General features: G+C 45.9%; 1 protein-coding gene across 2 annotated transcripts in view; it reads right to left on the reverse strand.

The window, feature by feature from the left end:
* etv6 (ETS variant transcription factor 6) overlaps nt 1-14,763 on the reverse strand; it is a 43,512-nt gene that overhangs the window by 6,202 nt on the left and 22,547 nt on the right. For both annotated transcript variants that reach the window (XM_034200712.1, XM_034200711.1), the window contains exons 3-4: nt 7,245-7,409; nt 1,157-1,291 (exon numbers count right to left, since the gene is read on the reverse strand). In XM_034200712.1, the coding sequence (XP_034056603.1) occupies nt 1,157-1,291; nt 7,245-7,409 (300 nt within the window). The remainder of the gene's footprint in view (nt 1-1,156; nt 1,292-7,244; nt 7,410-14,763) is intronic.

The following is a 14,763-nucleotide window of genomic DNA, read 5'->3' on the forward strand; positions in this document are numbered from 1 at the left end:
CAACCCATCAGATGGTTGATGTGTCATGTTTCCTCACACCAAAACAACCCACTGAGCATTGTCTTTACTTCCTTAAACATAATGTTTCATTTACCATTTACCTTCATTAAAAGTGTTGTTGTTCCTTATCTCCAACTTTCCACAAGTGGTTCAAAAAGAAGCCGTATGCAGTTCCTATGGACATCTGCAGAACATTCAACCTTATCTGGTATTGCAATTGCCATTATTATAAATGCTCACATACAATTTGATTCATTATATACATGTAATTACAATGTTGAACAAGTGACTGATGTCTATGGAATGATGTAAGACAATATCTGCTATTAGATGATCAAATTAGCTGGCTCATATTACTCAGCAGCATCACTGCTCCATATTTACCAAACTAAAAACTATAGTTAACTCCAACTATAACTAAACTGATATGAATCTAACAGTGTCTGCTATTATGAAGAAGGAAGCTTACTTTATATACACTCAGAGGTACACCTGTACAATGAATCAGCTCTGCCATCAATTCTACCTTGAGGAATATATTATATAAAATAATAATCAGATTTCGTAGATATTGTTATGTGTAAATGTAATGATATGTTTATTATTGAGGGGATGTTTAGCAGTGGTGGGGTTCTGGAATGCAATCGTTGAGCTGTTTTTTTTAATACTTTTTCAGGCAACGAGTGCTTTTATTCAAGACACAGTGTTGACGGGGAGACGGAGGGAACTGGTGCCAGAGCAGCCTGGAGCCTGTCCTCCGGTCGGGGTCCTAACACCAGACCATGGGCCCCAGCTCTACCAACTGAGCTTTACAACAGTGAAGAGTTTTTCATATTGAGACTACCTTGTGTATATAGACAGGGAGGACACATTAAAATAACATCAATATCATGGAGTAAACTATAACTCTGAGCTTAATGTTAGACCTATCAGGGAATTAAAAGCGCTATGAGAGGCAAAAACACAAGAGGCATCATAACTGTATGTACTTTAAGAGCATACTCAAGACCCACCTTTTTAATTTGGCTTTAACTGAAGTGTTTTTTATTCTTAATTTCTTGTTTGATGATTTGATTACAACAGTTGTAATGGAATATATTTTTTATAATATAAAAATATGAAATGTATGCATTAGAGCAGCGTCTATGGGACTGACCTTCCAGCTTGAGGTGCTGCGAGGCGCCCTCCGGCAGCGAGTGGAAGGAGTTCCCGGGGAAGTATGCGGAGGGGTAGAAGACGTGGGGCTTCCTCTGCTTCAGGATGTGCTGCAGCAGCTCGTACAGGACGTCCCCTGCAGAGGAAAGCTCACAGGTTAGCATCACTAGCATGTAGCTAGAAAATGGAAAGCAGCGTCATCCACAACTTCCCCTTCTTCTGCTCCTGCTTTCCAGGCAGCAGGGGTCTTGAGCAATAATGGAAGAGCCTCTGAGGGACAGACCCACATTACAGGGTTCTTTACTGGACAGGGCACCATGGCAACACTTTATATTAGAAAAACATGTCTTAGATAATCCAACACCTATAGAGCTGAGGCATTGCACAACACTTAGTGGCCAACATGAAGTGGATGTTGACACAGGTAGATGGGCCGTGGCTGTGTATGAGCTGTCCTTTAAGTGTTGGACAGTAGCAGAGCGCAGACACAGAGCAGGAAGTGGAGCCGATGATTAACAGAAGTGTGGCCTCTCACACACAAACATTTACACAGTCAACGCATAGCCCAGGTACAGAGGCCGTGATCTTACAATAACAAGGAAATGAATCTCATGAAGAAAGTGATGGAACACACACACACACACCTTTCAGTTCTCACTTCCTTGTCCTGTGGAGTTCCATTATTGGGAAAGATTCCACCTCCTGATGCTTTTTATTATTATATTGTTTTAATTATATATTTATTTTATAGTTTTTTATATTTTATTGTATTTATTCTTTTCGTCTTATGTGTTCATTTTACTGAGAGGGTTAACTGTCATGAACTTTTGGATGATTATTTATTGTACTGTACTTATGTTATTACCATCACTTTGTTGCATACTTGTTACATTATATTTGTATATGCTGCATGTGTGGAACAAGGTTTTAACTTTATTATTTAAAGTTAGCTTTGATTCTGGATTGAAAATGCTAGTGTTAGTCTTCACATGTGTCCAATGGGCTTATTAAATGTTTATCAGTATGAATCACAATTGCTAGGAAATGAGGAAAGAGAGAAAGCTTCCAGTTAGTCAGACTGATCTATGGAACACCCTTTAGGCTCTACTTTTCTCATACGTGTGAACTTTCTGCTGTGATTTAGCCTGCGACACAGTGAAGTTAAAACATTCCATAAAGTAAACGTTTCATTCTCAGAGCTTCTATAAAGTAAATATGTCTCACAGCAGGGGCTGATGGGAAGTGCGCCCTTACACTCCCCAAAAGGAGGAAACAAACGCCAAAAGTTTTGCTCTGTTCCGCAAAATGACGCTTTCACTGATGTCACCGTCAACAGAGCCAACAGCCAGCAGTATGAAAACAGCTGTCAGCTTCAGCTAGCCTCACAGCTTCCTCTCTCCTCACTGTTCAGCTTCCTCTCTCCTCAGTGTGTTCAGCTTCCTCTCTCCTCACTGTTCAGCTTCCTCTCTCCTCACTGTTCAGCTTCCTCTCTCCTCACAGCTTCCTCTCTCCTCACTGTGTTCAGCTTCCTCTCTCCTCACAGCTTCCTCTCTCCTCACTGTGTTCAGTGTGTTCAGCTTCCTCTCTCCTCACTGTGTTCAGCTTCCTCTCTCCTCACTGTGTTCAGCTTCCTCTCTCCTCACTGTGTTCAGCTTCCACTCTCCTCACTGTGTTCAGCTTCCTCTCTCCTCACTGTGTTCAGCTTCCACTCTCCTCACTGTGTTCAGCTTCCTCTCTCCTCACTGTGTTCAGCTTCCACTCTCCTCACTGTGTTCAGCTTCCACTCTCCTCACTGTGTTCAGCTTCCTCTCTCCTCACTGTGTTCAGCTTCCTCTCTCCTCACTGTGTTCAGCTTCCTCTGTCCTCAGCTTCCTCTCTCCTCACTGTGTTCAGCTTTCTCTCTCCTCACTGTGTTCAGCTTCCTCTCTCCTCAGCTTCCTCTCTCCTCACTGTGTTCAGCTTCCTCTCTCCTCAGCTTCCTCTCTCCTCACTGTGTTCAGCTTTCTCTCTCCTCACTGTGTTCAGCTTCCTCTCTCCTCAGCTTCCTCTCTCCTCACTGTGTTCAGCTTCCTCTCTCCTCAGCTTCCACTCTCCTCACTGTGTTCAGCTTCCTCTCTCCTCACTGTGTTCAGCTTCCTCTCTCCTCAGCTTCCTCTCTCCTCACTGTGTTCAGCTTCCTCTCTCCTCAGCTTCCACTCTCCTCACTGTGTTCAGCTTCCTCTCTCCTCACTGTGTTCAGCTTCCTCTCTCCTCACTGTGTTCAGCTTCCTCTCTCCTCACTGTGTTCAGCTTCCTCTCTCCTCACTGTGTTCAGCTTCCTCTCTCCTCACTGTGTTCAGCTTCCTCTCTCCTCACTGTGTTCAGCTTCCACTCTCCTCACTGTGTTCAGCTTCCTCTCTCCTCACTGTGTTCAGCTTCCTCTCTCCTCAGCTTTCTCTCTCCTCACTGTGTTCAGCTTCCTCTCTCCTCAGCTTCCTCTCTCCTCACTGTGTTCAGCTTCCTCTCTCCTCAGCTCCACTATCCTCACTGTGTTCAGCTTCCTCTCTCCTCACTGTGTTCAGCTTCCTCTCTCCTCAGCTTCCTCTCTCCTCACTGTGTTCAGCTTCCACTCTCCTCACTGTGTTCAGCTTCCTCTCTCCTCACTGTGTTCAGCTTCCACTCTCCTCACTGTGTTCAGCTTCCTCTCTCCTCACTGTGTTCAGCTTCCTCTCTCCTCACTGTGTTCAGCTTCCTCTCTCCTCAGCTTCCACTCTCCTCACTGTGTTCAGCTTCCTCTCTCCTCACTGTGTTCAGCTTCCTCTCTCCTCAGCTTCCACTCTCCTCACTGTGTTCAGCTTCCTCTCTCCTCACTGTGTTCAGCTTCCTCTCTCCTCACTGTGTTCAGCTTCCTCTCTCCTCACTGTGTTCAGCTTCCTCTCTCCTCACAGTGTTCAGCTTCCTCTCTCCTCAGCTTCCTCTCTCCTCACTGTGTTCAGCTTCCTCTCTCCTCACAGTGTTCAGCTTCCTCTCTCCTCAGCTTCCTCTCTCCTCACTGTGTTCAGCTTCCTCTCTCCTCACAGTGTTCAGCTTCCTCTCTCCTCACTGTGTTCAGCTTCCTCTCTCCTCACTGTGTTCAAGCTTCCTCTCTCCTCACTGTGTTCAGCTTCCTCTCTCCTCACTGTGTTCAGCTTCCTCTCTCCTCACTGTGTTCAGCTTCCTCTCTCCTCACAGTGTTCAGCTTCCTCTCTCTCCTCACTGTGTTCAGCTTCCTCTCTCCTCACTGTGTTCAGCTTCCTCTCTCCTCACTGTGTTCAGCTTCCTCTCTCCTCACTGTGTTCAGCTTCCACTCTCCTCACTGTGTTCAGCTTCCTCTCTCCTCACTGTGTTCAGCTTCCTCTCTCCTCACTGTGTTCAGCTTCCTCTCTCCTCACTGTGTTCAGCTTCCTCTCTCCTCACAGTGTTCAGCTTCCTCTCTCCTCAGCTTCCTCTCTCCTCACTGTGTTCAGCTTCCTCTCTCCTCACAGTGTTCAGCTTCCTCTCTCCTCAGCTTCCTCTCTCCTCACTGTGTTCAGCTTCCTCTCTCCTCACAGTGTTCAGCTTCCTCTCTCCTCACTGTGTTCAGCTTCCTCTCTCCTCACTGTGTTCAGCTTCCTCTCTCCTCACTGTGTTCAGCTTCCTCTCTCCTCACAGTGTTCAGCTTCCTCTCTCTCCTCAGCTTCAGGACATCACTGTGTCTGAGCTTCTACAGGTGCTGATGCATTCTACCACCAAATGCTCTGTTTGACATCATGACGAGTGAAGACAGATACTAAGAGATGTGATGGTGTGTCCCCACAGAGCTGCAGCAGGATGTGAACTACAGAGCTGGGATGGAAACAGCAGCAGCTGACAGCTGGACACATCATCCTCACAACATCATGTTAACTCACTTCCTGTTTACTTCCCATTTCAGGGAAGATTTAAAATGACTTAAACGTTTAATTATATAAATACAAATGCATTATCAAATAAATAAGTAAATAGATGTTGGTAAGAAACTGCAAAATAAACGTCTTATATATATATTTCTTTAGATAAAAGGTCTTCCAGTTTGCTAAAATGAAGAGCAGCAGAAAGCTCCGCTATCACAGTGAAATCGGTTGCATTAATAAAGTCATAGAAAAAGATTAATGATTCATATATTGATAATTGAGCAACATTGATGTATGCATCATGTATGCATTACTTTTGTTATGTGTTCCGTTGAGCTTTTATGTCGTGTTTTATTTCTCTGGTTTCATTATTTATTCTATACTAATTAGTAGGGACGCTCCGATCGATCGGCCGCCGATCGTCATCGGCCGATATTCACTCTCTGCCGATCGATCGGTGCTCTCTATAAAGGCCGATCGAGAGAGCCGATCACATGACATAAAATACATGACACTTTTCTCTGTGCGGCAAAACAAGCTCGCCAAAATGGCTTCACCGGTCTGGCAGTATTTTAAGGTGTCCGAAAAAGACAGTAAAATAGCGATATATGCAACGTGTGTGAAGCATAAATCCTGCAGCTCCGCCTGACGGACCGGTGAGCGGAGCGAAACACACACTAAGAATTAGACCTAACACACTTAGCTATTTGATCTACCTCTGGGACAAGCCAAACTAGTTATTATAAATATATGTATTCTTCACTGTCGGGTCACTCATTACTGGATCAGTGAGCTGCATGAGATACTGACAGGCTGTCAGGAGAGGGAGAGAGGGGGGAGAGAGGAAAAGAGAGAGGCTCCGCTCATTCCTCCCGTGTTATTATCCAAAGTTAATGTAAACTTGAATAATGTACTTCATCTGAATGTAAAAATGATGTTGATTGTTGTTTGTGGAAGCTCCAGTGAATGAGCCCCATTAACTGAGTTTAAAACATCACTTTAAGTGGAAGATCCCCATAGGCCCCGCCCACTCGATCGGATCGGCCAGTACTGATTCCGGCGATCGGCCCCAAAATTGGCGATCGGAGCGTCCCTACTAATTATATCAGCGTTTTTATCATTTATTTCACTTTTGTTTTGTTTACACTTAACTGATGATCATTATGACCTTTAACAATCATTCGTGAAAAACTCTTAATTGTACTTGATTATCTCAAAAGGTGCAATATAAATAAAGTGTGATTGATTGATTGATTATGCTTTTGTTTGTGGATTCTTTATTTCATCAATTCATTTTTTTGAAAGCATTAATTATATGTTGATTTGTAATCCTCATTCCCTCACTGTTTTGGACTGTAAATGACCTCAAATGCGTAAATCCCATACTGTGTAGTGTTTATTCAATGTCTATATTGGTATATCACAATGCTGATCACTTTCTCTTATGATGACTATATCAACATCACATCACCCTGAGCCTCACAGCACTGACTTCAGCCCTCACACACTCACACACTGAATCCCGTTTCATTTTAAAAAGGGAATCTAAAAATCTGCAAAGGAAAACACTTCGGCATTATTTGCAGCCCGTTAGCGTTGCTATGGCTACATTTGAGGTTGGTTTGTACTTCCTGATCAACCGTCCCCTACTTCCTCCCCTAGCACCCGGCTGTGACAGCTGCCTCCCCCCCCCCTGCACTCTATTGATTTAAAAGGGTGTAGTATTGCTGTAAACACATTGATTTTAAAGCTACATTGGCAAAGCGCTTTATGTAGAAATAAACTATAATATTGGCCTCAACTACAAATGGAAAAGCTGATCAGGGGTCAGATGTTTATTCATCCTCGAGGAACCCAAGCTATTATTTCCCAACATGATTTAGTCCTAACAGTCCGAATGTGTCCCTTTTCACCTCAGAAAAATAAGCTTCTATGTATAAATGCACCACGTTTTTTCAAGTGTTCTTGAATAAGTGTTTCTTTTTTTAACAAAATACTGTAAATTAGATGAAGACTTTTCTTTTTGAACTATATATATCTCACACTGCACTGTAACATTGATTCATGTATTTTATACCTGTGTTGTTCTATCTAGTTGGACAATCTAATGCAACCAATGAGAGTGACTCATTTGTGAAGCGTTTCAGGCAGGAGTCATATCTTCATACTGTTCTTGAAGAGGTGGAAAGAGGACAGTACCGGAGTGGGGGGATCGGTAGCGGAAGTCCTCCTTGGTGAGCAGCAGCAGGGCCTTGCCGTTCATCTGGAAGGATCCGCTGGTGATGGGCCGCAGGGCGAACTCCTTCTCCGCCCAGCGCAGCCACTGGGCCACGTCCTCCCTGCTCCAGAACACCGGCTGCAGGCCTGGAGACACAGAGCAGGGGGGTGAGACCACACTACAAAGACTCCAAATCTTGACAAGTATATTTGTCTAACTTCTAGTCAGAATATGTCCCTATACTTGATATAAGACATAATAACTTGGGGCGTAACAATGTAGTGTGAAATAGGTTCTTGTTTTTAGACAATGCATCTTAAGTATCTCTTTAAGTCAAAGACTCTTGAAAGCATCTTGTTTTAAGAAAATAATCATACTTGATTTTTGAAAAACATCAGATAACAAAAAGCTTTTGAGCATATAGCTCAAAATAAGTTCTCCCAGCTGATTACAAGATCTGATTTCTCTAAATATCCCATCTTATTTCAAGAAGTCTTACCGAGCTAATTCTCCATCGTTCAATTGGCAGATTATTTTACTTATAACAAGCAAAATTGCTTTTTTTAAATTCTTTTTTTAACTTGTTTTTGGAGCAGCATGTCTTCGAGTGAGGGTTTTAATAAGGAGGTGACGGGGGAAGGAAGGAAGGAAGAGAAAAAAGGATGAGCTCAGAGGAGAGACGCAGAAGGATGGGGGGGGTTGAGGTGAGGAAGGAAAAAAAGAAGCAAAGGCAGGAAGGAGGGGAGGGTGAAAGGGAGGGAGGGAAGCGCGGGGGAGGAAGGAAGGAGGCAGAGGCAGAGGCAGTAAAAAGGATATTGAGGAAGTGGAGATAAAAGCCAAAAGGAGTGAGTGATTACGGGAACGTATAAGCAGAGATAAAGGGAGGGGAAAGATGAAGGAGGAGACAGAGTCAGAGCGGGAGAGGAGGGCAGAATAAAAGATGAGGAGATGATAGGTTAAGGGAAGAATACTGAATAAATAAGCAGGATAAAAAAAGAAGAAAGTGTGATTTGATTTGATCCATCCTGAACTGTGCTGCTCCCTCTGAACTCCAGAGGACACACTCTGTATTAGTCTGAGCATAAAGGGGTGAAGACACGTGGAGGGAGAGAGCTCTTATTTCCCTTTGTCACCGTGGGAACTGGGTATCCTACTGACCTACAAGCATTTCAGCTACATTTAAATGAAAGGATTGTATTTGTTGATCCAATGAGTCTAAGCTGTACTGCAGTGGTCCGTGTTACATTACCTGCACATCATCTTTCCACTTTAATTATGTTGAAATCCTTTTTAAGCTCATGTCTGTGTGTTAGCGCATTCAACAAAAACTCAACTCTATGTCAAATGAAACGGTGTGCTATTAATCCAAGAGGTTTCAGGACTAAGGAATAATCTTATCAGAAAAGCAAGTGTAGTGATACGGCTTACTTCACCCTATCAGCAAACAGTGAAGGAAGGAGTATCAAACAACAGAGGGTGAGTCAGCACTTTGCACTTCTAGTTCCTCTCAATATCAATGTGTCTTGGCTTTTGGTCAGGTCTGTGATGAACACAAGCTCAACCCATGAGCTCAATACTCTATGATATAAAGTATGTCAGTAAATAACCCACGTGGGAATGTTGAAGCTTTTGGTTTTTTTAAAAGGCAGAAGAATGAGACTACAAATGCTGTCGGGGACACTTTACTTCTGCTGATTGGACCTACTCATCGAGAAAAGGACAAGTCGGGATTATTTGTTAAGATCATCTTGCTGAACAGGGCGTATTAATATCATGAACTGTTGTTTGCCACAGAGCACATGTTCTGCATTAGCCGCGTTCACACCGCAGTACTTTTCCCACTTTAGTTCCGATATAGTTCCGAAATGTCGCGTTCACACCAAAAAGAGCCGGAACTAAAATGAGTTAATAATTCAGAACCTTTTTTACCCCCTTTTCCGTCCCTGCTAGAGAGCAGGTACTTTCGTGGGAGAAAAAGGTTCCTATGTCTGATTGGCTGGGCGGATTGCAAACCACGCCCCGTAAAACTCCCATTTTATTATCCTCGCATTAGCATTATTAGCATTAGCCCAGCCTACAAACACAGAGAGACTAACTTATGGCAACACAAAAGAAAACATGGGAGCAGTGGAGATGAGGAGGTGTCGGCGTTCTGGCGATTTACTCAGAAGGCTTCAGTAGAAGCTGCTGGGACTCCCAGCAGCTTCTACTGAAGCCAGTCTCCAACTCCAGGGACTTCCGGCCGGGGACTTCGGGAGGCAGTATATGCCGTGAAGTGGTTTGCGGCCTGCCAGTAAACCCAAAGCAGAAGAAGAATAAGTGACGTCAGCGGCTTCATTTGCCTAATCCTCCCCCAGGGACTTATTCCGGTGTGAACGCGATCTGTACTTAGTTCATGAGAACTAAAGAGTTCTCTTGAACTACTTTTTCATGAACCTTTGTGGAAAAAGTACTGCGGTGTGAAAGCGCCAATTGAACCAATATCCTGTGGAGAGATCTCATTGCTTTTGGGATAGGTCCAGGATGATCAAAAGCTCACCTGGTTTGATATCTTTGATCCTAGAGGTTAATTCACAACTACTGAGACTGGGACTGTGATGTTATGACCTAACAGGAAGTATATTTTTAAGCATCACATTAAACATCTTTCTACCCTTATTTATCTCATTAGGCATATCAAAGAAACTGCTGACTCATGGAATCATTTAGCACTCTTAGTGTAAAGATTTACAGCCTGACTTAGACCCGCCCCCCTCTCTCTTTCACACACAGACACACACACTCACAGCAGTGTGTGTCTGCGCTCAGAATCCATGACACCCACATGCAGCAGAAGCACTCATTCCTTACTTCTCACTTATCACAGCCTCAAACACTTCCTCTGGGAGTCTGACAGCTGTTATCTCTGGCCGCCAATGTCACTGTTACAGAAGTAATAGGAACCCCCTCCCCCCACCCGTCAAACAGAGGAAGTTTCACAGAGTGCAATCGATATCAATTGAAACCCTGTCTAGATTCCCATTCCTCCTCTTCCCTTCTCCTGCTCTGAGCTCAGATAGTGGCCGGGGTGCTGCCGATAAGGCGGGAAAGCTCGGGTTATCTGAAGCACGGCGTACGGCCCGTCAGGCTCCGACCCTCAGCCTGTCAGCAGACGACACCAGAAAGTGTAGGGAACGGGATTAAGGTGTTCCACAACCACAGGAGCTGGTGGAGGGCACATAGGGAAATATGTCTTTAAAACGTTTGAATATATCTGTGTGGTCATGAATAGATGCTAAAAGTAACCATCGACACGATGTGGTTCCAGTCTTTGAGAGGCGGGGGTGTGGTTTATTGACGTTGTCATGTAGCTTTTCCAATGCTAATCAACGGAGCTTGTGGGGGAAAGTAAACCGCCCTAATTGTTATTGTCATGAATTCCTTCGGTCAAAATAAAGGTCTGCACCTTACCAATTTCAAATGCTCAACTTATCAGTAGTTAGAGAACACATTGAAATACCTCTCGTAATAACTTGACTTCCTCCTGACCGACTACAAGACTGGCTTTCTTTCAGTTTAGAATTAGCAGCTGTACGTTGCTCTCTCGTGGCTGACTGAGAGTGTTGAGAGGGGGGGGCAGCAGTGCAGCCGGGGTCGGGGGGTCATGGCTGCGGTATGCTCTCTCCAGAGCCAGAGAGGTGCTGCTCTGCCAAAACCCCTCCGAGATCCGGTCTGCCGGCCCCAGCCATCTGCACAGAGCCCAGAGGAGGAAGCACCCAGGGAGGAGGAGGAGGAGGAGGAGGAGGAGGAGGAGGAGGAGGAGGAGGAGGAGGAGGAGGAGGAGGAGGAGGAGGAGGAGGAAGGGGGCCCAAACAAACGTGTCCCACAACGCACTTTGGCAGGAAGCAATCCAACGTGGGCTCTGTTTCAGCACAGGAAACTTCCTGTCGGGAAGGTTAGAGAACGACGCCGGGAGGTTTATTATCAGACAGCAGGACGGAGAAGAGGAGAGGAAGAGGAGACAGAAAGGAGAGAGTGAGGAGAGCAGAGTGTGGAGGAGCAGAGGAACACAACTATTGCTAAAGGACTAAAGAACGAGGCAAAAAGAGGAAGGAAAGTCAAACAGGAAGGGAAACAGATACTCAGGCAGAGGCTTCAGCCCCTCTCTCCTGACTGTTACACATATTCTGGCCCCACACCATTTATACAAGATGTTGTGTGAAGATTTCTTATTTTATTTAAGATAATGAAGTCATAAAATATTCCAACAGACATTGGAAACTCCTAGTAGAAGCTTTGTAAATCTAAAACGTATGTTGCTACAGCCGTTCCGGTGTTTCAATCTGAATGTGTTTTCCATGTGCTCGCCTCATACAAAGCTAAATTGACATTGAGCAACTACACGTATTTATCTCTGTGTTGACGGGTTTCTGTCCTCCTCCATGCCAACGTTGCTCTTCAGGCTGCCAGGACTAAGACAGTTGTGTTTGTAAATCACAAAGCTCTTTTGTCGGAGCCGATCTGATTTCAGCTGTTAAACCTGAGTCACATTCACGTTATATGAGTTTCTGGATCTTATTTTGTATCTTACATCAATGCGATCTATAACAGATCTGATCGTAAGAAGGACAACTCTCTGAAGCACTGCAGACAGGGGGAACAGGCATGATGTGCCTCCTTAGAGGTGGATAAAATATGGATGGCCTGGTCAGGCTGGTTTCTGTCAAAGAATCTTGTTACAGATGTGTTACAGGTTACAGGAAGAAAGTCAATTTCAGTCTTCCTTGTCAGTCTCTGCCTGTATTGAAGGCATCGATTCGACCATGAAAGCACATTTATATATGTGTGTGTGTGTGTGTGTGTGTGTGTGTGTGCGTGCTTTATATTGAATAAAACCCTCCAGCACGACAGCGGCGAGATCCTGAGCCCTTGACTAAACCGTGGGCTCCTAATCCTCTCTGATGACACATAATGTTCACTTTGTGGGCTTCTCAGGCCCCCGCTCATGCACATACAAGAGCGCACAAGTTGCCAAGGCAACTCATGAGCGCTTGGGATGAGGAGGAGGAGGAGGAGGAGGAGGAGGAGGAGGAGGAGGAGGAGGAGGAGGAGGAGGAGGAGGAGGAGGAGGAGGAGGAGGAGGAGGAGGAGGAGATCACTGGTATCTTGTTTCGTTGTTGCGGTACAGAAGCCAGACGAGTTAATGAGGTCCGTCCTAACACTCACTGCTGCACAACTGCCCCTCCTCTGTAACAACTGCACCTCCTCTGTAACAACTGCCCCTCCTCTTTAACAACTGCACCTCCTCTGTAACAACTGCCCCTCCTCTATAACAACTGCCCCTCCTCTGTAACAACTGCCCCTCCTCTGTAACAACTGCACCTCCTCTGTAACAACTGCCCATCCTCTGTAACAACTGCCCATCCTCTGTAACAACGGCCCCTCCACTGTAACAACTGCACCTCCTCTGTAGCAACTGCCCTTCCACTGTAACAACTGCCCCTCCTCTGTAACAACTGCCCCTCCTCTGTAACAACTGCCCCTCCTCTGTAACAACTGCCCCTCCACTGTAACAACTGCCCCTCCTCTGTAACAACTGCACCTCCTCTGTAGCAACTGCCCTTCCACTGTAACAACTGCCCCTCCTCTGTAACAACTGCCCCTCCTCTGTAACAACTGCCCCTCCTCTGTAACAACTGCCCCTCCTCTGTAACAACTGCACCTCCTCTTTAACAACTGCCCCTCCTCTGTAACAACTGCCCCTCCTCTATAACAACTGCACCTCCTCTGTAACAACTGCCCTTCCACTGTAACAACTGCCCTTCCACTGTAACAACGGCACCCCCACTATAACAACTGCACCTCCACTGTAACAACTGTACCCCCACTGTAACAACTGCACCCCCACTGTAACAACTGCACCTCCACTTGTTACCTCCTCTGTAACAACTGCACCTCCTCTGTAACAACTGCACCTCCTCTGTAACAACTGCCCCTCCTCTGTAACAACTGCCATTCCACTGTAACAACTGCCCCTCCTCTGTAACAACTGCACCTCCACTGTAACAACGGCACCCCCACTATAACAACTGCACCTCCACTGTAACAACTGTACCCCCAATGTAACAACTGCACCCCCACTGTAACAACTGCACCCCCACTGTAACAACTGCACCTCCACTTGTTACCTCCTCTGTAACAACTGCACCTCCTCTGTAACAACTGCCCCTCTTCTGTAACAACTGCCCCTCTTCTGTAACAACTGACCCTCCTCTGTAACAACTAACCCTCCTCTGTAACAACTGCACCCCCACTGTAACAACTGCCCCTCCTCTGTAACAACTGCCCCTCCTCTGTAACAACTGCCGTTCCACTGTAACAACTGCACCCCCACTGTAACAACTGCCCCTCCTCTGTAACAACTGCCCCTCCTCTGTAACAACTGCCCCTCCACTGTAACAACTGCACTTCCACTGTAACAACTGCCCCTCCTCTGTAACAACTGCCCCTCCTCTGTAACAACTGCCCCTCCTCTGTAACAACTGCACCTCCTCTTTAACAACTGCCCCTCCTCTGTAACAACTGCCCCTCCTCTGTAACAACTGCCCCTCCTCTGTAACAACTGCCCCTCCTCTGTAACAACTGCCCCTCCACTGTAACAACTGCCCTTCCACTGTAACAACTGCCCCTCCTCTATAACAACTGCACCTCCTCTGTAACAACTGCCCTTCCACTGTAACAACTGCCCTTCCACTGTAACAACTGCCCTTCCACTGTAACAACGGCACCCCCACTGTAACAACTGCACCTCCACTGTAACAACTGCACCCCCACTGTAACAACTGCACCCCCACTGTAACAACTGTACCTCCACTTGTTACCTCCTCTGTAACAAATGCACCTCCTCTGTAACAACTGCCCCTCCTCTGTAACAACTCCACTTGCCCCTCATCTGTAACAAATGCCCCTCCTCTGTAACAACTGCACCTCCTCTGTAACAACTGCACCTCCTCTGTAACAACTGCCCCTCCTCTGTAACAACTGCCCCTCCTCTGTAACAACTGCACCTCCACTCTAACAACTGCACCTCCTCTGTAACAACTGCCCCTCCTCTGTAACAACTGCACCTCCTCTGTAACAACTGCACCTCCTCTGTAACAACTGCACCTCCTCTGTAACAACTGCCCTTCCACTGTTACAACTCTACCCCCACTGTAACAACTGCCCCTCCTCTGTAACAACTGCACCTCCTCTGTAACAACTGCCCTTCCACTGTAACAACTGCCCTTCCACTGTAACAACTGCACCTCCACTGTAACAACGGCACCCCCACTGTAACAACTGCACCGTCCTCCACTGTAACAACTGTACCCCCACTGTAACAACTGCACCCCAACTCTAACAACGGCACCTCCACTTGTTACCTCCTCTGTAACAACTGCACCTCCTCTGTAACAACTGCACCTCCTCTGTAACAACTGCCCCTCCTCTGTAACAACTCCACTTGCCCCTCATCTGTAA

The sequence above is a fragment of the Gymnodraco acuticeps genome, unplaced genomic scaffold (assembly GCF_902827175.1).
Source record: "Gymnodraco acuticeps unplaced genomic scaffold, fGymAcu1.1, whole genome shotgun sequence".
NCBI lineage: Eukaryota > Metazoa > Chordata > Actinopteri > Perciformes > Bathydraconidae > Gymnodraco > Gymnodraco acuticeps.